Below are 26,117 nucleotides of genomic sequence, written 5' to 3' on the forward strand. Positions count from 1 at the left end.
TCTGTTCGTTATCATCTATTAGGGTCAATAATTTGGTGCAATTACACTTCATCAAAGGTAAGTTTTGAGGAGAAGCAGTCAATGAGGGAGAAGAGGATCAGGACATACATAGAACCCTACATAGAACATGACCTCCTTGAGGACAGGGACCATACCTGATTCATGTTTGTTAAAAGGCTGCATGAAACGAGGTGGAAGGAAAGAGGCCCAGGGGCTGGTTCCCTAGCCTTCATTGTGCCCTCCACCCTCCACATATATCCTTCAGGTTTTATGTTGCCTTCTGTGGTTTCTCCCATTTTTCCTCCTCTAAGTTTGACTTAGGTGTCTATTTTGGCCAGATTTCACATGCACAAAAATATATTTATAGGACACTTTTGAAGGCTCTTTTATAGCTTGCCCACTATGGGTAGAACAAAACATGAAGGACTATGATGGCTTGCAAAGAAAATGGATTAGGTCCTTGTCCAGCACCTAGACCAATTGTCTCAAACTTGAACACATCAGCATTACCTGGAGGGCTTGTTAAAACTCAGGTAGCTTGCCCTAATCGCAGAGTTTCTGAATCAATAATTTTGGGTTGTGGCTAGGAATTTGCCTTTCTTTTCTTTTCTTTTCTTTTTTTTTAGGATTTTATTTATTTATTTGACAGAGAGACACAACAAGAAAGGGAACACAGGCAGGGGGAGTGGGAGAGGAAGAAGCAGGCTTCCTGCTGAGCAGGGAGTCCAGTCAGGGCTGGATACCAGGACCCTGGGATCATGATGGGAACCGAAGGCAGACACTCAAATGACTGAGCCACCCAGACGCCCCTGCTTTCTTTCTTTCTTTTTTTTTTTTAAGATTTTATTTTTTTATTTGACAGAGAGTAAGAGAAAGCACAAACTGGGGGAGCAGCAGAGGGAGAGGGAGAAGCAGCTCTCCACTGAGCAGGGAGCCCCAGCATGGGGACCAGCAGAGGTAAAGGGAGAAGCAGGCTCCCCAATGAACAGAGAACCCGACACAGGGCTCCTAGTGGGGCTCAAGGCAGGGCTCAAAGAGGGGCTCAACGCAGGAATTGACCCCAGGATCTAGGATCATGACCGGAACTAAAGGCAGACACTTAACCAACTGAGCCACCCAGGCGCCCTGGAATTTTCCTTTCTAACAAGTTCCCAGGTGATAATGATACTACTGGCCCAGGGATCACACCTTAGAACCAGGAACCTAGACTAGAGATCAGCAAACTTTTTCTGTAAAAGGCCAGATAGTAAATATTTCAGACATCGTGGCGAAGTCTTTGTCACAATAACCTCTGATGGGGTAGCATGAAAACATCCAAAGACAATAGGTAGACACATGACAATAGCTGGGTTCCAATAAAGCTTTATTTAGGGACACTGAAATTTGAATTTCATATAATGAAGTATTATTCCTCCTTTGATTTTTTTGGACAATTTAAAAATATGAAAACCATTATTAGGTTGAGGGGCATACAAATATTGGCATCAGGCTCTGTTCGCTGATTCCTACCTGAAAAAGGCTCATTATCTAGGGAAGACAAAACAAATACACATGGGAAAAAGAGACATAACAAAGCAATAAATGTATGAGAAGATTTTAACCTCAGTAGTCCTCAAGGAAATGCAAATTGAAGCCACAATGAGATACTGGTACACATTCACTAGAATGGCTAAAATGTTTTCAAGATTAACCACACCAAGAGTTGACAAGGATGAGAAACAATAGGAACTCTCATATAGTGCAGCTGAGAGTGTAAGTTGTACAACCACTTTGGAAACCAGTTTGGTATCATTACCTAGAACTGAACACGTATGTACCCTATGATGGATTGTGGTAGAGAAACAGAGAAGCCACTCCGATTCCCCTTCAAGGAAGGACATTCTGCACAGGTATGGCGAATGCATCAACAGATAGCCTCCAGCTGCCAGCTCCTTGAGGGTCGGCCTTAGCCGCAGAGAGATGCCTTACTCAAAGTCATGCTCTTCCTAAGGTGAATGAGTAAGGCAAGAGAGTAACTGAGTGAGGTTTGAAGCAGAACACACAGATGGGCACTACTTATTCCCAAGTTCCACACCAAGTCAGCTCAAGCTTTGTCAGACTTGTATCTCAGTTCATCTTCTTCCTCTGCTCAATCCTGCTTCCTTCACCTTTCTTCCACAAGTGTTAGTCCCTAATAAACATCTTGCACTCAATACTCCATCTCAGCTTTTGTTTCTGGAGAGCCCAAATTGCAACACCTTGACCTAGTAATTCCACCAGGATAATATATCCTAGAAAATAATCATATGTGCACCAAAACCCATATACAAGAGTGGCCATAGTAGGTTTTATTTATAATAGCCAAATGCTTGAAACCATTTCAATGTCCATCAACAGGAGAATGAATGAATTGTGATGTATTCATACAATGAAATATTATGCATCAAAGAAAATGACAGTTATATACAGCTACATGAGTGACATAATATTGAGTGAAATGAGCAAGATACAAAAGAGTGAATACTGTATGAGGTCATTCATAGAAAGTTGAAAAATAGGCAAAGGCATTTATGGCTGCATCTGTAATTGGCAAAACTATAAAGAAAAGCAACAAAATGGGTAACACAGAAGTCAAGATAGTGGTTATGTACAGGAATGATCTTCAAAAATTTTAACAGCTGTTATGACACAAACCTTGGCTAATCCAAATAGACAGAAGCTTTTATACCTCATCAGAGTATGCGAGCTCAGTACCAGCCCTGGTTTAGTTCTGGGTGGATGAAGAAGAGGTGGTCGAGAGAAAGGCGTCTGGTTTGGGGGTGTCTTCCAAACTGCTAACAACGTTTGCTTTCTTTTCTTTTTTCTTATTTAAGGTTTTATTTTTAAATAATCTCTACACCCAACATGGGACTCAAACTCATGACCCCGAGGTCAAGAGCCACATGCTCTATCAACTGAGCCAGCCACGCTCCGGAACGGTGTTTGATTTCTTGACCTGGATAGAAGTTACGTGGGCACTCACTTTATAATCATTTGTTAAACTGTACATATATATTTTATGTTCATTAAAAGAAGGAAAAATAGGGGCACCTGGGTGGCTCAGTCATTAAGTGTCTGCCTTTGGCTCAAGTCATGATCCCGGAGTCCTGGGATTGAGCCCCACATCGGGCTCCCTACTCAGTGGGGGACCTGCTTCTCTCTCTCTCCCTCTGCCTCTCCCCTAGCTTGTGCTCTCTGTCTCACCCTCTCTCTCAAATAAAAAAAATAAAAATCTTTTTAAAAATTTTTAAAAAGAAGGGAAATAAGCATACTATGGAAAATTGTAAAAAAAATGTTTTGTAAACATTTACTTAAAAAAGTATAACTGTAAAGTGCTGCAGAGGTGGCGGGGAAGTGAAGATAAGAATGATCAGAGCTCATCCTGTGCTTATTTGTTCTGTAACAATATGATACAAGGTAGACCTTGAGAGGTTCTATAAGAGATACACAGAGACGGTTGTTCAGGAGAGGGAGAATTCTTTTCCAGCTGAAGACTGAGAGAAGAAAAGCTTCAGAGGACCATCTGAGGTGAGCATTGAAGAATAGAGAGGATTTCAGCAGGTATAGTTGCAGGGAAAGTTATCATTAATAAGATGGAAGTAGTAGCATGTGATCAAGAAATTAAATAGTCAAATATTTAAAGCAGTATTTCACAACTTGTTTTGATGCTTAGCATTCTTAGGAAAATTCCAAATCGTGCATTATTTTCTGCAAGGGATGATTATATGTTCCACAGATACCTATCAAATAGCTGCGGTGCTAGGTGCGTAGCCATAGCAAGACAGACAAGGTTCTGGAGCTTACACGGCCTATATCTGGACTTACGTCTAAGTTACCATTCTTCCTGAGAGCAGAGAATAATCTAGCCTTGTCCACATGAACTCAGTCAATTCAATGGTTTGTGTGTGTGTGTGTGTGCGTGTGTGTGTGTGATATTTCATGTTAAACTCAGATTTCAGAGTTATCTCTTTCCTTCTTCATGCCCCTCATGTTGATTTGGAACTGTAGAGTTTCTGCAAGACTGAAATAGCAGTGATGGGGAGGAGGTGTCTACTTCTTGGGTTCTTAATATATTCTGCGCCAGCCTTCCTTAGGTTATACAGTCACCCTCTCCTCTGTCCCTACTGCCATTCATTAAGTGGGGGGGCAAGTCCCCAGCAAGCCTCTAATGACATAGTCCCTACTGTGTCCCTAATGGCTACCCAATGCTGCTTCCCCTCATCATGACCACAAGATCCCATCTTCTGGGTTTTTTTTAAGGTTTTATTTATTTATTTGTCAGAGAGAAAGAGAGAGCACAAGGTAAGGGAGGAGTAGAGGGAGAAACCGACTCCACTGAGCAAGGAGTCCAACCTGGACTCAATCCGAGGACCCTGGGATCATGACTGGAGCTGAAGGCAGATGCTTAACCCACTGAGACACCCAGGTGTCCCAAGATCCTATCTTCTAAGTTCCCTTTTCTACTTGCCTTCTTCTTCTCAGTTCTGAGGCTCTTATCTACTAGGATAGAGGGATGGGTTCAATAACCTACAAAGCAAGAATATGTTCTGCCCTTCTTTCATGACAACTGTGTTGGAGGCCAGCCTCATGTGGGACATGAGGGACCAGCCTCATGTGCCACTGCTTGCCTTGAGAAGGGTCACAGGATTGAGGATAGAAGGGAGCTTAGGTAATCTTCATAGATCATCCCACTAGATCTATCACAGTGTAGATTAAATGTCACAAATAGACAAAAACTCAGTTGAATTTAGCCATAACTCTACTTTCCCTTTTAGGGTTTTTGAAGTATGTACTAGAGAAATCTTTACGTGCCATGTAAGAATTTTGATCAGATAAATGCAGCTTATGGGTCTGATGGGTATCACCTTGAGAACTTGTAGAATTTTTATCATTTTTATGGTCTGTATTTCAACATCAGCATCTCTTTGATTTTTTATGGATATATATTTAACAGCTTATGACCATTAAAAAAATTGAACACTCCATAAAGGCCAAGACCAAGATAACATGTTAGCAGTATTCAGCTGAATGATCAGTGGAATACCTGAATCACAAGCATATCCGTCTGATTGCTACTAACTGCTGCATGTGTTCAGTTCTTAAGGAAAATGCTGGGTAGAAAATAAGGCTTGTAAACAGTGATCTTGGGAAGTAACTGGAAAGATATGTTCAGGGCAGAATCCTTGGAGCCTTAAATGCCAGGCTAACTCCATATTCTTTCGGTTCAGCATCTCCAATTTCTGAGGGGAGAAGGAAAGTAGGACTGGGTGCGCAATGCCAGAGCTGACTATGGGATTCTTGAAGCAGAAAAGAGAGTCTAACCGTAGAGAATGAAATAGAGGTGGAAGTCAAAGGAAATGAAGAAACCACCTAGGATAGGAATTAAGTAGCAAGTACCAAATTCTATAAGGAACAAAAAGTATAAATGGAAATATGTAAAAAAAAAAAGAACTCTTCTTTATGCTGCTTTTTATGGAAAGCAGTATCTGTATTGGATTTGTGTATATGAAAAGTGAGTCTTTTCAACTAGTGGTGACTTAAAAATCTGTGAGTCATTTATACCTCTGCCCAGCCTGCCTTTCAGCCTCTGGCTGCTGACTCACCGATGCGAAATCTTCCCGGGCCTCATCTGTGTTAGGCAGGCCTGTTTCTGCCTTCACAGGCCCTAAGCTTTCTCACTTGTGAAGGCTTCAGCCAGCCTCATATTAAACATATTAAAATGCATCCACATTCTGCATTAAATATTTATATTTTTGTTATAAATTTTTGAAAGGGCTTTTGTAATTTTGTTCTTGAAATTATTTGTCTGTGCATAACTAATTTAATTTATGATGGCTGTGATTTCTCCATAATCATTATGCATATTTGGACATTCTTGGGAAGTGAGAAGATCCAACCTAAAAGTTGTTTTCAAAGACTGAATTTTTTAATAAATAGAAAATTGAATAATTAATGAACTTGATATGTTATGTTTTGTAGCCTTTAATTAAATGATTATTTTTGAGTTTTCCCATTTTCTTTTAGTATTTTATACTCTCCTTAAGATCTCACTTTTTAATTTGTCTCTAAAAAGCCTTTAAGTTCTAAGCTCTTAGTTATAGTTGTCTAATAAAAAAATAAGCACTGCACACTGACGTGTGTGTGTGTGTGTGTTGTGTATTTGTGGTGGTGGTGGTGAAGGTGGTGAGACTCGTGTTTTCTTGAAGCTAGAATTTCGTTTATTTGAATTTTATTAAATGACCATTCAACTCTTTGCACTGCATGTTTCTTGTATGTAAATACAAGTATAGGGTATAAGACCTTTAGTTAGGCAAATGGTCATCTGATGATGATAGGTGAGAACAATCAGAGGTATACATTAAGGAATTTACTATAGAATTGAGAAAACTTGAGTTAGTAGGTACTGTAGATGAAGGTGAGCAAGTTCATCAATAAACCTGAAGCTTTAAACTGGGGTGACAAGTTAAACAGTGGTACCATTAACAACTGTAGCTAAGTCAGAAGGTGGTTGTGGATAAAATAATGATTTTAGCCAACTTACAAAAATTATTTAACACCTACATAAGCTCTTAAGTAAGCATAGTCCCTGAAGTGAGACTTCAAATATACAATAATTTGCTGCTGGGTCAGACCTAGGCATGATTACATTGGTCAAGCTTGCCTTCCTTCTGTCTGCTGACCCTAGGCTGAGGGGGTATATATTTTTACCTCATTTTGACTTCAGGATCAGCTACTCCAACATATCACAACTACCACTTCAGACTCCCTCACTTCATGACTTCTGCTTTGCCTGCTATACTAATTCTCAAGCTTAGTACACCTTTTCAGTATATTTTTTCTACTCTTGCTTTTGATCTGCCAAGTATTGACAAAGAAAATTACAGACCTTTGCTGATTTGGACAACCACGGAAATTCAGGTGCCTCCAACTGGGCTTGCTCTGTTGCTCTAAAACCCCTTATTTTAAAAAAAGAGATTTTATTTATTCATCTGAGAGACAGAGAGAGCGAAAGAGAGAGAGCGGCGCATGCGTGCATGACTGGGGAAGGAGCAGGGAGGGAAAAAAAAGCAGACTCCCCACTAGGTGGGTAGCTGAACTTTGGGCTTGATCTCAGGACCCCAAGATCATAACCTGAGCCAAAATCAGACACTTAACCAACTGAGCCACCCAGGCGCTCCTCTAAAACCCCTTAATTTTTCTGGATTCATTGTCATTCTCCAACGGTGCCTGTTCCCTTTTTCTCCACCTTGTTCAAGTTCCCAACCCCTCTCTCTCAACTTCAGTTTCATTAACTTAAATGTGATAATTCAGGTAGAGCAGTTACCATAAAGCCTGACACACAGAGGGTTCTCAGTGAAAACTTATTGTTAGTACTGTTAATACTGAATGAACAGCATATTGTGTTTGGTTAAAAAGTTCTGACTTTGGGGGCGCCTGGGTGGCTCAGTGGGTTGAGCCGCTGCCTTCATCTCAGGGTCCTGGGATCGAGTCCCGCATCGGGCTCTCTGCTCAGCAGGGAGCCTGCTTCCCTCTCTCTCTGCCTGCCTCTCCGTCTACTTGTGATTTCTCTCTGTCAAATAAATAAACGAAATCTTTTTAAAAAATGCAAACTATAAAAAAAAAGTTCTGACTTTGGAGTCAGACAAACATTAAGTTTGAATGTTAAATTTGACATTTACTAGTTAATGGGCAAGTTACTAAACTTCTCCAAGTCTCAGCTTTCTCACCTTTAAAATGGAAACAGTAATATTAGTATTTTATAAGGATTTAGTGAGGATTAAATGAAAGTGTGTATGTAAATCTATGCAGAATGTGTCTGTCACAAAACTATTGAACATCAGCCACCAGGATTTTTACTGGTATTAGTATTATAACACTCACTTACTACTTTTTTTTGGAGAAAGTCATCTCCCCTGTCAGGGACCGCAGTTTTTAGTGTCCTCATCTCAATATATTTCCGGTTTTTTCACAACCTCTTATTCTTTACAACAAATATTTGAGTACCCCACTATGTATCGGGCACTGTTGTAGATGCTGAGGATACTGTAGGTTTGGAGGAAGAAATATCTCTCTTCTTCCCTAAAGTTGATTCCTCCATCTGTACCTTGGATTCTCGTCTTTCCCAATCACCAGGAAAATTTTCTTTTTTTTTTTAAGATTTTATTTATTTCTTTGAGAGAGAGAGAGAGAGATTGAGCATGATATGAGGGCGGAGCTGAGGGAGAGGGAGAAGCAGGCTCCCCACTGTGCAGGGAGCGGGAAGCAAGACTGGATCCCAGGACGGAGAGATCATGACCTGAGCTGAAGGCAGATGCTTAACTGTCTGAGCCACCCAGGTGCCCTTGGAGGAATTTTCTTAGAAATTTTCTGTTTCCATTTTCTAATATCTTAAATGTATCCCTCTTTCCTAGCCCCTTCCCCTTTGCTTTAAAATGGCTTCAGGTTTTGCCAAGAATTTCTGACTCTGGGGTGCCTGGGTGGCTCAGTAGGTTAAAGCCTCTGCCTTCGGCTCAGGTCATGATCCCAGGGTCGTGGGATCGAGCCCAGTCCTGGAATTGAGCCCCGCGTCGTCGGGCTCTCTCTCTCTCTCTCTCTCTCTCTGCCTGCATCTCTGCCCACTTGTGATAAATAAATAAAATCTTTAAAAAAATAAAAGAATTTCTGACTCTTCTAATTAATTGAATTAAAATTGTATTTCACTCCTTTTTATTTTCAAGCCTCTTCAGTACACGGAATCTTGTTTCCATTCCTCACAATATAGTCCCTTCTCAATTCCCAATCGTCTTGTTCCCATCTTCACTACTTACTGAAGCCACTTACGTGGTGGTCTCCAGTGACTTCCTTGACACATCTAAAAAGTCTCTCCATCCTCATTTTTCCATGCAGCATTTGACACTGCTAACCTTCCCCTACATATTATTTCTTTGTTTTTCATTTTCATTGATTGCTAACAATTTCAAAAACAGGAATGTGCATAATATAATATAACCAATTTATGTACCTTCTACCCGGTTCTATTGAATCTTGCAACATTAACTTTCAGAATGGGTTTAAAGAAGTAAGTATTATAGATATAGTTGATATTCCCTGTACGCCTCTCCCCAGTCTCAATCCACTTGAATTTGGTGATGATTATGCCCTATCATGTTTTATATACTATTACTATTATATCTATGTAACCATAAGCAGCAGATAATATTTTCTAAATATTCTTTTTTTTAAGATTTTATTTATTTATTTGACAGAGAGAGATCACAAGTAGACAGAGGGGCAGGCAGAGAGAGAAGGAAGCAGGCTCCCTGCTGAGCAGAGAGCCCGATGTGGGACTTGATCCCAGGACCCTGAGATCATGACCCGAGCCGAAGGCAGCAGCTTAACCCACTGAGCCACCCAGGTGCCCCAGTATTTTCAGACTTTATATCAGTAGACTACTGCACATGTTCTGCTCTTTTTACTCAACATTATATTTTAAGATTTAATTCTGTTAATACATAGTTCAGATTATTTGAATTTCAAAATAGTATTTAACTGTATTCATGGTGATTTATTTGTCCATTCACCTGTTGATGGACATTTAATTTGCTTCCCTTTTTTTTTGAGAGAACATATAATGCTATAATGAGCATTCTCTTTAAAAACTTTATTTATGGGGGCGCCTGGGTGGCTCAGTGGGTTAAAGCCTCTGCCTTCGGCTCAGGTCATGATCCCAGGGCTGTGGGATTAAGCCCCACATCAGGCTCTCTGCTCAGCGGGGAGCCTGTTTTCTCCTCTCTCTCTGCCTCTCTGCCTACTTGTGATCTTTGTCTGTCAAATAGATGAATAAAACCTTTTTTAAAAAAAAAACTTTATTTATGTATTTATTTGAGAGAGAGAGAGTGCATGAGCACACATGCCTGCAAGTGGTGGGGGGAGGGAGAGAGGGAGAGAATCCCAAGTAGACTCTGCATTGAGCATGGAGCTTGATGTGGGGCTTGATCCCATATATGACCCTGAGATCCTGAGCCTGCGATCAGGATATAGCTGAAACCAAGAGCCTTTGCCCAACCGACTGAACCACGCAGGCACCCCTTCAATGAGCATTCTTTTTCATGTCTTCTTGTGCATAAAGATTAGAGTTTTGCCCGAGTCTATACCTGGAAATTGAATTTCTGGGTTGAATTGTATTACATATTCAACTTTATTAGGCCATGTCAAATTTCTCTTCCAGCAGTTCTACCAGCTTATGGTAGAACTTAAGGAGTTCTACCAACTTCTTCTAGCAATGGATCAGAGAGTTTCATCTGTTCTATATCCTCAACAACACTTGGTGATATCTGAATTTTTAAAGTTTGCCATACCAATGTTGTGAAAAACTACCTCATTGTTTTAGTTTTCAATTTCTCTGAATAGTAATGAAGCGAAACATCCTTTAATGTCTTTTTAAGAAATTTTTATTTAAGTAAACTCTACACCCACCATGGGGCTCATGGGGTTTAAACTCATGACCCTGAGATCAAGAGTCAACCTGCTCTTCTGACTGAGCCAGCCAGGCACCCCCGTCCTTTCATGTCTTTTTTGGCTATTTGGGTTTCTTTGAATATGAATTGCTTATTCATGTATTTTATCAATTTTCTTTCTTTTTCTCACTGATTTATAGGAGTCTTATACATTCTGAACACTAATTCATTCATTAATTTAATCAAAATTTCTCTAGTATATACTTTGTTCCAAGAATGGTTATATGTTCTGGGATTGTAGCTATGAACTAAACAGACAAAATTTCTGCCCTCATGGAACTTACATTCTTGTGGGGGAAGGAAGGTAAATAATAGACAACACCAATAAATAAAATAGATAAAATAATGGATAGTGATACATTTTTTTAAGATTTTATTATTTATTTATTTGACAGAGAGATCACAAGTAGGCAGAGAGGCAGGCAGAGAGAGAGGGAAGCAGACTCCCCGCTGGGCAGAGAGCCCGATGCGGGGCTCGATCCCAGGACCCTGAGATCATGACCCGAACCGAAGGCAGAGGCTTTAACCCACTGAGCCACCCAGGCGCCCAGATAGTGATACATTTTATGGGAAAAAATGAACATGGAGGATGAATGAAGAGGCATGTTTTTGTGAAAGTGGTTAAGAAGATTGTTGAATGGCAATTTTAAATAAAGTTGTCTAGGAATTCCTTACTGAGAAAGCAACATTTGAGCAAAGACCCGACGGAGGTGAAAGTGCAGGTAAACAGCAAGTGCAAAGGCCCTGGAGCAGGGGTGTGCCTAGAAAGTGTTCTAGGAATAACAAGGAGCAGTGTGATTGGGCAGAGTGAGTTGCAAAGAGTGGTGGGAGACAATTCTGTAAGGTGATGACAGGTAGAAATATAGAGCCTCATATTTTGTCCTTTGTCAGTTAAGTGTATCAAAAATATCTTCTCCCAGTCTTTGGCTTGTCTTTTAACTTGTTTATGTTGTCTTGAAGTACAGGCATTTTGAAAGTTAATGTAGTTAAATGCATCTATCAAGTCCTTTATTGTTTGTGCTGTTTGGTATCTTACGTAGTCATTCTTATTCCTTATTCGAAGCTCATAAAGATATCCTCCTATTTTCTTCTGAAAGTTGTGAAGTTTTGCTTTTTCACATTTGGATCTTGAATCCACTTGGAATTGAATTTCTCCTCTATGGTATGAGGTAGGGATCTAGTTTGATAATTTTCTATATGGATGATCAAGAGTGCCAGAACCATTTAGTGAATAATCCATTCTTTTTCCACTGATTCGAAATGCCACAATACGTTGCATATCAACTTTCCATATTTGTGTGTGGATCTGTTTGGGGCTCTGAATTCTGTTCTATGGGTCTGACCAGCTCTACATCGCATGCTCTTAATTACTACAGTTTTAAAACCAGTCTTGCTATCCACTCCACTATAGAGTCTTTTTCTTTTTAAAGATTTGTATTTATTCATTTGACAGACACAGCGAGAGAGGGAACACAAGCAGAGGGAGTGGGAGAGGAAGAAGCAGGCTTTCTGCTGAGTAGGAAGCCTGATGCAGGATTGAATCTCAGGACCCCAGGGATCTTGACCTGATCTGAAGGCAGATGCTTAATGACTGAGCCACCTAGGCTCCCCTGTAGATTCTTGAGCAAGTAAAAAATGCAAGTGAAACATTATTCCGGGAAGAATGTTCTTATGATTATCAACAGAGTAAAACGGTCAAAGGAGAGATCACAAAGGGGTACCAGTAAAATGATGGGGGTGCAAGTGGAGAGAAAACAAGGAATCTGAAAGTAATTCCAAAGAAAATATTAATAATGTTTGTTTGTTGAACAATTCGATACAGAGAAATTAGGAGTAAGGAGGAAAGCACATGGCTTAGAAATTTCAAGCCTGAGTGACTGTGTAAAATGATGAATTAGTTTTGTGGTCCAGTATTGCGTTAACCAGTGGGATATGTTGGCACGGGGTCTGGACCAACGAAGTGTATTTGGTCTTTGCCTGCTTAGAGATTACCTGGAGGGGGCGCAAAGGAAGAATAAAGGTCTGAGCTTTGGGGATCTTTCTAAAGATTTAGGTGGTGGAAGGAAGAGAGGGAATGGGAAAACATTTGAGGTAGGATAACCACCAAGTGCGTTATAACTGTAATAACGATTTTTTTTTTTTACTGAATGATGTAGGTCCTATCGGTCCATCACACTTGCGTTCTCTCATAGGTATAGCGGTGCTTTGTTTCTATGGCAACCTTTGATGCCCACAGAACAATTCTTGTGTCACCGGCATCATTTAAAACGCAGTCCTCCCTGGACGTGGTAGAGACGCCCCCGGTCCGTCGGGTCTCTTGCTGCAGTTCCGCTGGTTGGCCGCAGGGGGCGAAATCTGCGGCGGCCTGGAAAACTGGCGGGGGCGCGAGACGCCGCTCTCTCTCGGGTCAGGCTCTCGGCTCTCGGCTCGGCTCCCTGCTCCTGGCTCCCGGTTCCCGGTTCCCGGTTCCCGGTTCCCGGTTCCCGGCTCCCGGTTCCCGGCTCTCGTCTCCCGTCTCCCGGGTTCCGGCTCCCGGCTCCGGGTTCCCTGTTCCCTGCGCAGTGCTGTTCCTCAAACGACGCGCAGCCGAGGACTGTGGGTGAGGACGCGGGAGGCAGTGTCGTCTGATCCGCCCGCAGTCCGCAGCCCCACTGAGCCTGGAGGCCGCCGGGATGGAGCCGCGGCTCCCGATTGGAGCCCAGCCCCTTGCTGTATCCGCTTGAGGGAAGGGGGAGGGAAGGCCGGGCAGGGCGGGTGGGGGGTCGGAGGAACTGCGGAATGCGGTGGAGAGGTTGGGGTGCGGTCGGGCCGGGGCCGAGCCGACCGGGGGAAGGGGGCCGGCGCGGGAGGCGATGCCTTGGGCAGTGGGGAGGACGGGCGGAGGGATGGGAGCCTCTAACCCGCACCGCGCCACCCCTGCCTGGCCGCGCATTTAGAGGAGACCCTTGACTACTGCCTGCATACTATCGAGGGTATGGAGATGAAGGGTACTCTGCGGGAGCCCCGCGCCCTGACGCTAGCCCGGAGGAACGGGCAATATGAGTAAGTAACCACCTGATTCCCACGGAGAAGGGGAGCCTGCCATTACCTCCTAACCCCAAACCGCGACAAGCCACCCACTCTCCTCCCGCTGAGGCTGCGTGGGCAACAGGTTCAGGCCCAGGTGTGAAGTGCAAGTACTGTAGGCATGGGGTTTTGTCCCCAACTTCCAAGCCGCCAGATCGCTCCTAGCAGTGTGGTTCAGTGGAAGGACTCAACAGGCGGGCGCTGAAGCAGGAAGCCTGGGTTTTTAGTTCCTGCCTCTGCAACTGACATGTGTTGTGTAACCTTGGGCAAGTCAATAATGTTTTCTGGGCTTTGGTGTCCTCAACAGTTAAATAAAAACATTAACTGCCTTTACCTTATGGACTTTGAAGTTGTAACTGGAAGAATAATAAATGCTGAAATAGTTTGCAAAAAGTAAAAGTGTTATGGAAAGGCATGTTAGCCTTACAGAAGTGCCTTTTCTTAATCCCATTCAACTGGTTCCTCCAGTCTGCCCACCCCCTGTTCCACTTGCTTCAAGGCATAATCATAAATTCAGTAATGGTTTAGTGTACACCAGTAACTGCCTCACTTACTGACTTGACTGATAGAAAAAGTAATGAAATGTGTAGAAATATAAACATTTGGCAGTTTGTCAGTGTGTGTTAACCTTCCATTCTGCCTTGCATTTAGAAGCTCAGTAAACACTGTTGAATAAAAGATTATTTTGATAAGCTGTCACTATAGTTGCTGATCTCACTCCTTTCCACTAGTGCCACATCTTAAAAGTATCCATGGTGACCAGTACATATCATGGGCCCTATCCCTGTGTGCCCAAGCCACCTTCCTTGGTTGTTCATTGATTTCTTGACATCAGAATTTAAAAATCAATGATCACTCAAATCTTGTCTTCTCCTAACATTGAATTAGGCCTAAAACCAGTTTTTCTCAATCTCTGCTTTTAGATTGCTCAGACCTGTGTCTGGTGCTGTATAATTTACACAGAGGATATTCCCACTAACCTAGCCTTCTCTTTTCTGAGTCTCTTGGTGCCACTCTAACTGGACATTAGTTGGGCTTATGAAGTAGCTTTTCCCTAGATCCTGTTTGGTCAGCTCTGTTGGTGTGGTAAATTCATGTTGTCTTTCCCAGATTTCAGCAAACCCTGGAAGACCAGTTTCTTTTTTTTTTTAAAGATTTTATTTATTTATTTGACAGAGAGAAATCACAAGTAGTCGGAGAGGCAGGCAGAGAGAGAGAGAGAGGGAAGCAGGCTCCCTGCTGAGCAGAGAGCCTGATGCGCCCCTGGAAGACCAGTTTCATAGTAAATTCAATAGAAAAGTGAATTGAAGGGCGCCTGGGTGGTTCAGTGGGTTAAGCCACTGCCTTCGGCTCGGGTCATGATCTCAGGGTCCTGGGATCAAGTCCCGCATCGGGCTCTCTGCTCAGCAGGGAGCCTGCTTCCCTTCCTCTCTCTCTGCCTACTTGTGATCTCTCTCTGTCAAATAAATAAATAAAAATCTTAAAAAAAAAGTGAATTGAAGAATGGAATACCACTGCCACTTCCAAAGGCTAGAATGGGTGAAAAGATGTGACCCTTGGGTAAATCAGTAAATTTTTTGTACTTCTGTTTACTCTTCTGTAAAAACACAATTAGGAGGATAAATAAAAGAGCTACACTGTTGAAATGGCCACAGATAGGATGTGGTTCCTTGATTTGATAGGTTTAGAGCTCTAGTTAGCTAATACTGAAGTGACCAGCTGGCTTTGAGATAATTCCTCGTTTCATCTGGCCTCCTGTACTAGAAGAACGTTTAAACTTGGAGTGGGGGACACCTGGGTGGCTCTGTTGGTTAAGTGTCTGCCTTTGGCTCAGGTCATGATCCCAGGGTCTTGGGATTGAGTCCCATATTGAACTCCTTGCTCAGCGGGAAGCCTGCTTCTCCCTCTGCCTCTGCTGCTCCCCCTGCTTTGTGCGCTCTCTCTCTCTCTCTCTCTGACAAATAAATAAGTAAAATCTAAAAAAACAAAAAACAAATGGAGTGGCAGCTCTCCTGACTATTTGTGTCCTCTCCACAAAGAAATCAAAGTCTTCTGTTCCATTTCTGTTTAAGGTACAAGGGTATAGCAACAACTAAGACTTTATGGCTTGGTATATGCTGGGTACTCTTCTAAGTACTTTCCATGAATTAGTTCATTTAACCATCATGTGAGGTTTACTGTGAAATTATAATTAGTCTCATCATCATCCCCCATTTCTAGATAAAGAATCTGAGGCACAGAGAGATTAAGTCACTTGTTCACAGGAAGTACCATACCTGAGATGTGAACCTGTGTAGAATTTCAGAGTTAACGCTGTTTGAGAAGTTTCTTTTGGAATCGTTTGTTGGTACCTAATACTGTCATATAATCTATAATCCTCAGATTCTTGTCTCATGGGTACCTTCTCTGACTTGCATTCTTCCAAGTAATTTTCTTACTTTTGGGCTTTTTATCTTAGAACTTGAAGCCTATTATAACCTTTAGTTCTGTGGTTCCTGCTGTCAACCATTGGAGAAATTTAGTGGAGAGAGTAAAATTATAATAAAAATAAGAGGTTTTTTTTGAAATAGGGACTCAAACACTATTCATTTTTTTTTTCAAGGAAAATGGATTATGATGCAATGTGTTGTTTCATCTTTAACCTTCCTTGAACTAATCAAAGTATTTCTTAGTAATGTCGAGTTCATATTCACAATCTGTTACTTTTCTGTTTGGACAACTACCAAATTCTAATTTCCATTCTTTTTGCCGTATACCTATTACTTTTCATCTTCCTGTTCTGAAAGTAATGATTACATTTAAGAAGAATTTTTTTAAAGATTTTTATTTATTTATTTGACAGAGATCACAGGTAGGCAGAGAGGCAGGCAGAGAGAGAGAGGAGGAAACAGGCTCCCCGCGGAGCTGAGAGTCCGATGTGGGGCTCGATCCCAGGACCCTGGGATCATGACCTGAGCCGAAGGCAGAGGCTTTAACCCACTGAGCCACCCAGGCACCCGTAAGAAGAATTTTTTATACTTCTTTTTAGCCCTATTGCTACAGTTTATTTAGTGACTAACACATAGTAGATATTGGGGAATTGACTTAAATTCCAAGTTTATCTTTGTTTTGTGATGGATTTTGAGGAGGTTGCACTTTTTTTTTAAAAGATTTTACTTATTTATTTGACAGAGAGAGATCACAAGTAGGCAGAGAGGCAGGCAGAGAGAGAAGGAAGCAGGCTCCCTACTGAGCAGAGAGCCCGATGCAGGACTCGATCCCAGGACCCTGAGATCATGACCTGAGCCGGAGGCAGCGGCTTAACCCACTGAGCCACCCAGGCGCCCTAGGAGGTTGTACTTTTTAAATTGAGATATATTTGACATTATATGTTTCAGGTGTACAACACAATGATTCAGTATTTGTATATATTGTGAAATAGTCATAATCTAGCTAATATCCATTACCACACAGTGACAGATTTTTTTCTTATAAGAATTTTTAAGATCTACTCTCCTAGTATCTTTCTTTTTTTTTTAAATATTTTATTCATTTATTTGACAGACAGAGATCACAAGTAGGCAGAGAGGCAGGCAGAGAGAGAGGAGGAAGCAGGCTCCTGCTGAGCAGAGAGCCCGATGCGGGGCTCGATCCCAGGACCCTGGGATCATGACCTGAGCTGAAGGCAGAGGCTTTAACCCACTGAGCCACTCAGCCGCCCCATCTAGTATCTTTCAAATATACAATACAGTGTTATTGGCAGTAGTCAACATGCTATATATTACATACCCATGACTTTTTATTTTATAACTGGTAATCCATACCTTTTGACCCCCCTTGATCCATTTTACCCATACTGTACCCCTGACAACCACTGATCTGTTCTCTGTATCTGTGATTTCAGGGTTTTGTTTTGTTTTAAGATTCTACATATAAGTGCGATCATATGGTATTTGTCTTTCTCTGACTTACTTCATTTACAATAATTCCCTCAAGGTCCATTCATGTTGTTTGTTTCATGATGGCTTTTTTTTTTTTTGGAGATTTTTATTTATTCATTTATTTTTGAGAGAGAGAGAGAGAAAATGAGCCAGGAGAGGGGCAGAGGGAGCAGCAGATTCCCAGCTGAGCAGGGAGCCCAGTGCAGGACTCTATCCAGGGCCCTAGGATCATGACCTGAGTCAAAGGCAAACGCTTAACCAGCTGAGCCACCAGGTGCATCTTCATAATGGCTTTCACAGTACAATCCAGTCAAAGTTTTACTGCCAATGTCAAACACTCTATTTCTTTTTTTTTATTTTTATTTATTTATTTTTTAAAGATTTTATTTATTTGACAGACAGAGATCACAAGTAGGCAGAGAGGCAGGCAGAGAGAGAGAGAGAGAAGGAAGCAGGCTCCCTGCTGAGCAGAGAGCCCGATGCGGGACTCCATCCCAGGACCCTGAGATCACGACCTGAGCTGAAGGCAGCGGCTCAACCCACTGAGCCACCCAGGCGCCCCAATTTCTTTTTTTTTTTTTAAAGATATTTATTTATTTATTTATTTGACAGAGATCACAAGTAGGCAGAGAAGCAGGCAGAGAGAGAGGAGAGAAGCAGGCTTTCTGCTGAGCAGAGAGCCCGAGCCTGTGTCTTGATCCCAGGACCCTGAAATCATTACCTGAGCCGAAGGCAGAGGCTTTAACCCACTGAGCCACCCAGGCGCCCCTCAGTCTATTTCTCATCTTCATTTCTTTGAGATTATATTGGTTTGTGTTCATTTTCCCAAAAGTCAGCTCTTCTTCCTTCACTCTTGCGTTGTCAGTTTTTATCTAGTTTCTGATCTTCATTTGGCTTTACAGAACTTTCTGCTCAACTTACGAACTCTGCAGGCTGAAAGGAATCTGCCCAAGGGCACCTGGGTGGTGGCTTAGTTGGTTAAGCATCCAACTTTTGATTTTGGCTCAGGTCCTGATCTCATGGATTCTTAGATTGAGCCCCATGTCCAGCTCTGCGCTCAGTGGGGAGTCTGCTTGAGAGTCTCTCTCTCCCTCTCCCCCTGCCCCTCCCCACACTCATGCACACATGTTCTCTCTCTAAAACAAATAAATAGTTTTTTTAAAAAGGAGCATGCTCCATATTCCTCTAATCACCTTAAAATATGAACCTTTGCAAATTAGGTAAGCAGAATCAGAGCAGAAACATAGCATTAATATTTTTATTTCCACTTAGTTCTCTCTAGGCAATTCTTTTCCTCATGTTATCTCCTTTAAAGTTAACACATTTGACATAAAAATTCATAAAGCCAAAACAAGTCCTCCGAAAAGACAACAAACTAGAAATAAAACCCCTTAAAACAATGACATTTTTTAATGTCAGAGGCTGAACAAGTTATGCTTAGAAATTTATCTGTTTATACTTTAGTTAAACTGGTTCATTTATTCACCCAGTATTGAGCATCTATATTAGGCAGGAAGCAAAACTGAGTATGATAAGGTCTTTGTTTTCAAGGAGCTCAAATCAGTGAGGGAAATAAATATAACTGCAGTGGAGGGCGTTTGTGCTTTAACAAAGAGGTAAACAAAGAGGGGTAAACAGGATTAGGGTACCGGTTCTGCTTCGGACAGGAGAAGCTGCTAAGAGGAGGTGATATTTGAGCTAGGTTTCAGGAAGAAGAGTGTTTCTGGCAAAAAGTACCATCTGAGGACTGCTTGATTTGGGGGAAGCTAGGAGATATTCAGAATGGTTGCTTACAAATAGGTCATCCCTTGATTCTGGGCCACTAAGAATAAGTAGTAAATGAAAATTAATATTTCAGGAATACATAGAAATACATTTAGAAGTCTTTCATTTCATACTGGGGGCCCAAATTCAGTCCTGTTTACCTAGAAACACCAGCCTGAAGTTGGAAGCCAGAGTGAAAGCACAAGGAATGTAAAAGCCCTGGTTGTGAGATCTGCTACCCTGTTGGTCATGGGTTGTTTTAACTGATCCAGCTGGCTGGACACCTCTTCGTACTTCTCCATGAACCTATTTACTTGTTTGAAGAGACAGAACCATTGTTTGGAAAAAGCCATGAGAATATAATCTGAAGGCTAATCTATGAAATTTCTAATTCATTTATTCAACAAACTTGAGTGCTAAGTTCTAGGCACTATGCTAGGTACTAGAAATACCATGGTGAAAAGACAACCATAGTCTGCCTTCATGGAGTTCACACTTAGCTACTCTTTACTCTGCTATGCATACTCTAAATGTGTATGCACTATAATTCTTGTTTTTAAGATCATAAGCTGTGTTTAGGACATAGTCTATTATATATTCTTTATGGCAAAGGACAGTGTGGTATTCAGATATTGATCATCACTAATATCCTCTTAGATCTAGAGCAATTTCTAGCTGTCATGATGCTCAGATCCAGGGAATGAGATACAGTAAGTCTAATAAATATGGACTAGATTTGTGTAACTAGATTTGTTAAATGTTTGAATTTTTCAGTATTTATTCCTTGATGCACTCTTCTGTTTCCTAGGTTAATAATCCAGTTGCGCGAGAAGGAACAGCATGTTCAAGATATCATTCCTATAAATAGCCACTTCAGATGTGTTCAAGGTACTGGCTTTAATTGCCTAGCTAGTTTTACAGTGTTTTTCCCTGGTCATTATTGCATCGTGTAATACCATACATATTTAAATTTGTCACTGCACATAAATGAAATGTATTACTCTTTGCATAAAATGATAACATTAATAAGCTACTATTGAGAAGATGCTTTGTGCGTGCTGAAGGATTGTACTGAAATGCAATCACCTGCTTCCCTCGTTGGGAGTTAGAGGTGTATGTAGTCTGTTACCTATGATGGTAGTCTTTTATGCTTATGGACTTATGTTTGGATCTAAATGACATTCTTGGTTTTAACAAACACACTGCTCATTGTAAAGTATCAAGGTCACTTGGATTCACACACATTCAGCACTTTCTCCCCACACTATTCGAAATTAAAATATTTGGCAACAAGCCTTACCAGATTTTAATATCTTACACTCAATTGTGCTGATTCTCAGACCTTGACATTGGTGAATCATAAGAAAATTGACTCCCAAGGAGGAAATATTTGGCTTCTTGCCTGCAAATTTGGGGACAAAGAACAGAAAATCTGTTGTTTCATCTGCTATAATGAGACTCAAAATTTGGGAGATTTGTGTGGGAGCTGTTGCTTCTGTTATCTCACATTGCTCTAGAAGGGAAATTGATTACTAGAGAACAAATGCATTATGTTTCCAGTGGGTTCTTTGGTGTCATCAGAAAGAAGCATTCTGTATCAACTGTAGCTTTTTGAAAAACTTGAATCTTATCTTGCATAGATTTTTTTCCTTAAGTTTCATAGAATCTTATTTTTATCACAGAAGTAATGCATATACTGTAGAAAGTTTGAAAAGACAGAAAAAGTGTAAAGCAAATAAGTACATTCCTATCTTTCAGAGATAAACACCTAACATTTCCTTTTCTTCTACACATGTAACTTTTAGGGTGGGCAGAACTCATACTATATGCAGTTTTTTGTGTGTTCTTTATGCCGTCATATTCTGATTGCTTTTCCATGCTATTAATAGGTATAGATATGCCATTTTATGAATAGCCCATAATGTAGTTATTCCCATGTTTGACATTTGGGGTTTTTTTTTGCTAGTTTAAATAGTAATGTGATGAATATCTCTGTACATAAACCTCCTTGTATATCTCTTATTAGGATTTATTACTGTAAATAGAAATACTAAATGGGTCTGACTTTTTAAGAAAATATATATTAAGAATTAAAAATACCTGCAATGAATTGTATCCACATTGTATAGAAGAATGAAATCATAGCCATTTAGCTTGCACTGTGTGAGAGGGACATATTGAACAAGACATCTGCATGCCATAGTAAGTTGCTATGGTCATTTCACTTTTCAGGGTGTATACCATTTATTACATGCCTAGCCCTTTAAGGAGGTGAAAAGCCATGACCTCAGTAAGTTTTAGCATCCTATTAACTCTGTACCTTTTTGTACTATTTCTACAACCTCTTTTTACATTATTTCTCTTAGTATTCTTTTTAATAGGAAATGGTCGATTGTTAGATTGTAATCTAAGAAAATATGTGTGTACACACATCGTAGTTCCCCCGTAACGAAAGGAACAGTTACTTCCTTGTTTTTACACCCTTTCTGTTTCCCAACCTGTTGCATCTATTTTGATAAGTCTATAAATTCTTGGTTTTTATTTATTTTTTTTAAGCTTTTTAAAATTTATTTGAGAGAGAGAGGGAGAGAGAGAGTGAGAGAGCCACAAGCAGGGGGAGGGGCAGAAGGAGAGGGAGAAGCAGGCTTCGCACTGAGCAGGGATCTCGATGCTGGGCTCGATCCCAGGACCCCAGGACCATGGCTAAGCCAAAGGCAGATACCCAACCAGCTGAGCCATCCAGGCACCCCAATACTTGGTTTTAAATAATTAAAGTTACTGAAGAACAGTGAGAAATTTATAGTACTTATGTCTTGATACACTATTGTCCCTTGCTAGTCTCATGCTAATGAGAATATTGAGGCTATTTTTTAATATCAGACAACTACTTATAGTAGCTACTGTAATAGCTGAATAATGGGACCAAATATACAATCCAGGCTTGTGAGGGATCTAGAAAAGGCTGAGACTACTCCATCTGGCCAAGGTAGATCCAGGCTAATCCTAAGGAGTCAGTACCCAGAGTTCAGCTAGCCAGGAGGGTCTTACAAGTGCTGTTGGCCAGATCCAGGGGAGTCAGAGAAGAGATGGGTTGCATCTAGACACTGGAAGGAAGGAAGGAAGTCCAGGAGAGCCAGCTGGGAGAAAATAGAACTGAACTTGGAGACTGTGCTTTGCCCTGTTTTATACTTCCTTGTTGGGTGTGATAGGCCAGACCCCATGTATTAATTGTAGCCCGAAGGTCAAGAGCTTAAGGTATTCTCTGATCCTAAATGGGGCAGAGGCAGAAGAAATGAGATCACTGGGAAGTTTTCAGAGACAAAATCTGAGTTAAGAAAGTAATTCACCTTTGGACCTTTAGGATCACTTCCATGGCTTTTTTTTTAAGATTTTAAAAAATTTGTTCATTTTTAGAGAGTGGGGGGAGGGGCAGAGGTGGAGGGAGCCCCACACACAGAGCCCACAGAGCCCTATGAAGCCAGATGCAGATGCGGGGCTCTATCCCATGACTCTGAGATTATGACCTGAGCTGAAATCAAGAATTGGATGCTCAATCAACTGAAACACCCAGGTGCATCTTGGCTTTCTATAAGAATTATCTAGGGGCACCTGGCTGGCTCAGTTAGTAGAGCATATGACTGACTCTTGATCTTGGTGTTGAACTCCATGTTGGGTGTAAAAATCACATAAAAATGAAAACGTTTTTTAAAAAAGAGTTAACTAAGTGACACAGTTAGATTATATTAAATCAGTATGTTATAGTTGAGGGGAATTAAATTCATCTTTGCTTGAATTAATATGTTTATATTGCCTACTATTGCTGTTCCTTAATTTGGTTTGAGGTGTTCCATATGGTTAATTGTTCAGTTTAGTTTTCTTTTAGTTGAATTGCTTATAATCTTTAGAACCTAGTGCTTCCAAAATCCATTTTTAAAAATGCTAAACAAAAAAAGCAAAGGATTTTTAAAATGTTTTCTAAGACCCAGGAGTGGTGACTGAGAGAAACAATTATTTACTTAGGCATATACCTTTTTTAGTTGTAATGAATGGTTTTCTCTTCCCTGATCCTGTTCTTTGTTTTTTTCCCTCAGAAGCAGAAGAAACTCTTTTGATTGATATAGCTTCAAACAGTGAGTACCATTCTGAATGGAATTTACTTTCATTCAACATATATTTAATTGAATACCCACTAAGACCCCTTTTGGGGCACGTTTTGATTTTACCGTTTTATCCTGTATTCTTCATTTTCTTAAGGCAGCCATACAAATTAAGTTTGCCCCCTAAAAACTTTTAGTCTAAACATAAGAAAAAGCAGGTAGCTGGCAAGAATCTAAAAAGTTGAAGAGGTGATCTGCTTCTCTAATGCTGAACTTCTTTGAGCCATCAGTATTTTTGGCATCAGTGGTTTTGTTTTTTAACTGCTGTTATATTTAAAATTTTTCTCCTCATTCGCTGTTTATTTTTGCGTATTAAATCATAATGGTTTCCTTTAGTCGTTATATCATTTTGGGAGGCCATAGAATCCCCCTTGTACTGAGGGACTCAGTTTGATTGCTTGTCTCAGGCTACCTCTTTTTCCTTAAAATAATTTTGATCTTTCATTTAAGCTCCATTCCCTCAAGGCATCCCTTCATCAGAAAGAACACAGTCTTCCTTCTCACTGTTTCACTTTTCTCATTTTTATCTGTTTGAAGCAAATCATCATTGACTTTCTGTGCAAGCTGTTCTCTGTTTATCATCCAATTGTACTGTGTTATGGGGAGGATAAAATGGGCACTCGAATGCTACCTTGACTACTCAGTGGTTGCTATGGAAAGGAGTTTGTGACCACATGAATGTTAATCAAACTGGTTGCCTTATCTCTTGCTTGAGTCCTTGGATGAGTGGGGTTTAGCCCTTACCTTGAGGCTATGGGTTATACATAATTTTGTTTAGAAACAGTCCCTGTTCTGGCTACCATTACTTTGTATTGAATAGTTCAGTTAGACTTTTTCTGATTTGGGTTTTATTATTCTTTTCTTTGGTCATGGATTTTAGAAGTCTTAAGGGTTGGTTCTAAAAAGCTAAATAAACCCAGCTGCTGATTTCTACAGGTATTCAAGAGAGCAAATAACTTACTATCTGTGTCTTACTGTGTTTACAAAGGAGAAGACAGAAACAACACTAAAAGAATAAAATGTGAGCAAAGGCAGTTCAGTAGTGACTGACATTGCTGACGAAATAAGATGCCAAAATGTCCTGTTCCCGTAGAAATAGATACTTGAGCCAAAGCCGAAAAGTTAAACTGAGCTGTGCCTTTTCTCTTATAAACACCTATTTATAGCATTAGTTCTTTTGGCTTTTCCTACATAGAAATTAGCCATGTGTTGCTTTGTCCTGGGTTCAAGTTACTGGATCATAGCAGGATCAGTAACCACTTGAATAAAATCCTTCGTTATTTCTGCCCATTTAGTAATATTTTCAGGGAAACCAGATTCTGTCTTGATCTTTGCGCTTCATACATAAACCTTTAAAGCATATAGTATGTGCAGGAGGGAGGCCCTGGTTTGTTAGGCAGGCCTGATTTTAATGTAAATATGTTTTCCCATTGTCTGGATGTTGGTTTTAAACATTTTATATTTTTCTGATTATTGAGGTAATAAATATATCTTCATTATGTACAATTTGGAAAATTCAGAAAAGTTTGAAATATCAAATTGAAATTATGTTCCTGCAATCTAGAGATCACTGCTGTAGGTAACACTGTTACGTGTCACTTTCCAGTCTTTTATGTTTTTATATGATTGGAATCTTTATATGTAGTTTTTATGTTGCATTTTCATTAACTTTATATTGTGAGCTTTTTCCATGTCGTTTAAAATTATTTAAAAACGTGATTTTTAATGACTAATATTTCACCATAAGTATGTGCCAGATTTTACTAAATTAACTCCTTTTTAAAATCAAGACACTGTCAAGGAACATGGTGTATCACTGTACTAACTAACAGTTACCGGGTTTTAGATATTTATCTTTTATCCAATCACTTTATAGAAATATATTTAAAATTTTGGGGGTGCTGTTTATTTTGTTCGTTTTGATAGACAGCCTTAATCATCTGCAAATAATAATTTTGTCTCCTTTCTAGTACCTGTAACTATTAGTTTTGCTTCATGTCTCATTTCACCAATGAGAATTTTAAGACCAATATTAAATAATGATGATAATCCTTGTTTAGCTCCTATTTTCAGTAAGAATGCCTCAGGTGGTACTTCATTGTTGAGGACATGATTGCATATTGATTTAATAGGGTTTTTAAAAAACCATATTAAGAAACTGCATTTATTTCAAGTTTGTGTGGTTTTTAAAATCATAAATGTATATTGAATTTTATCAGATGTCTTTATACTATTTATAGAGATGATTATATTATTATTCCTTATTTGACCTCTTGATATCAGGAAATTATTATACTAATTTCCTGATATTAAATCCTCCTTTACTATTCATTATTTAACAAATACTTGTTGAGTGCCTTCTATTTGCCAGGCACTGTTCTAAATGCTGCAGAATCAGTGGAGAACAACATAGATAAGATTGCTGCACCTGCTTTTGTTCTTGCTTCTGTGCTTTTTGGTACTATATGCCTATAGTGAATTAATTCTTTCTATGAAATGTGAATACTCTTTATGTGCTAGGCACTGTGCTAGGCTCTAGGGATGTATCAGAAAGCAATATAGTCATGTTATACCATCAGTCAGTACAGAAAACAGACTTTGAACTGATAGATGTAGATACTTACACAGTTGCAGTTTTGATAAATGCTCTCAAGGAGAAATACAGAGTTTATAAGAGAGTTAACTAAATTAGGTGA

General features: G+C 40.2%; 1 protein-coding gene across 4 annotated transcripts in view; it reads left to right on the top strand.

The window, feature by feature from the left end:
* The first annotated feature begins 3,476 nt into the window (after positions 1-3,476).
* OCRL (OCRL inositol polyphosphate-5-phosphatase) overlaps positions 3,477-26,117 on the top strand; it is a 62,908-nt gene continuing 40,267 nt past the window's right edge. For 2 of the 4 annotated variants that reach the window (XM_032330524.1, XM_032330525.1), the window contains exons 1-4: positions 12,989-13,225; positions 13,477-13,556; positions 20,073-20,152; positions 23,356-23,394. In XM_032330524.1, the coding sequence (XP_032186415.1) occupies positions 13,187-13,225; positions 13,477-13,556; positions 20,073-20,152; positions 23,356-23,394 (238 nt within the window). In that variant the 5' untranslated portion in view covers positions 12,989-13,186. Of the gene's footprint in view, positions 3,547-12,892; positions 13,226-13,476; positions 13,557-20,072; positions 20,153-23,355; positions 23,395-26,117 lie in introns of those variants that run through there. The other 2 variants (XM_032330526.1, XM_032330527.1) reach the window with 2 other exon arrangements.

This window comes from Mustela erminea, chromosome X (assembly GCF_009829155.1).
Source record: "Mustela erminea isolate mMusErm1 chromosome X, mMusErm1.Pri, whole genome shotgun sequence".
In the NCBI taxonomy this organism is placed as follows: Eukaryota; Metazoa; Chordata; class Mammalia; order Carnivora; family Mustelidae; genus Mustela; species Mustela erminea.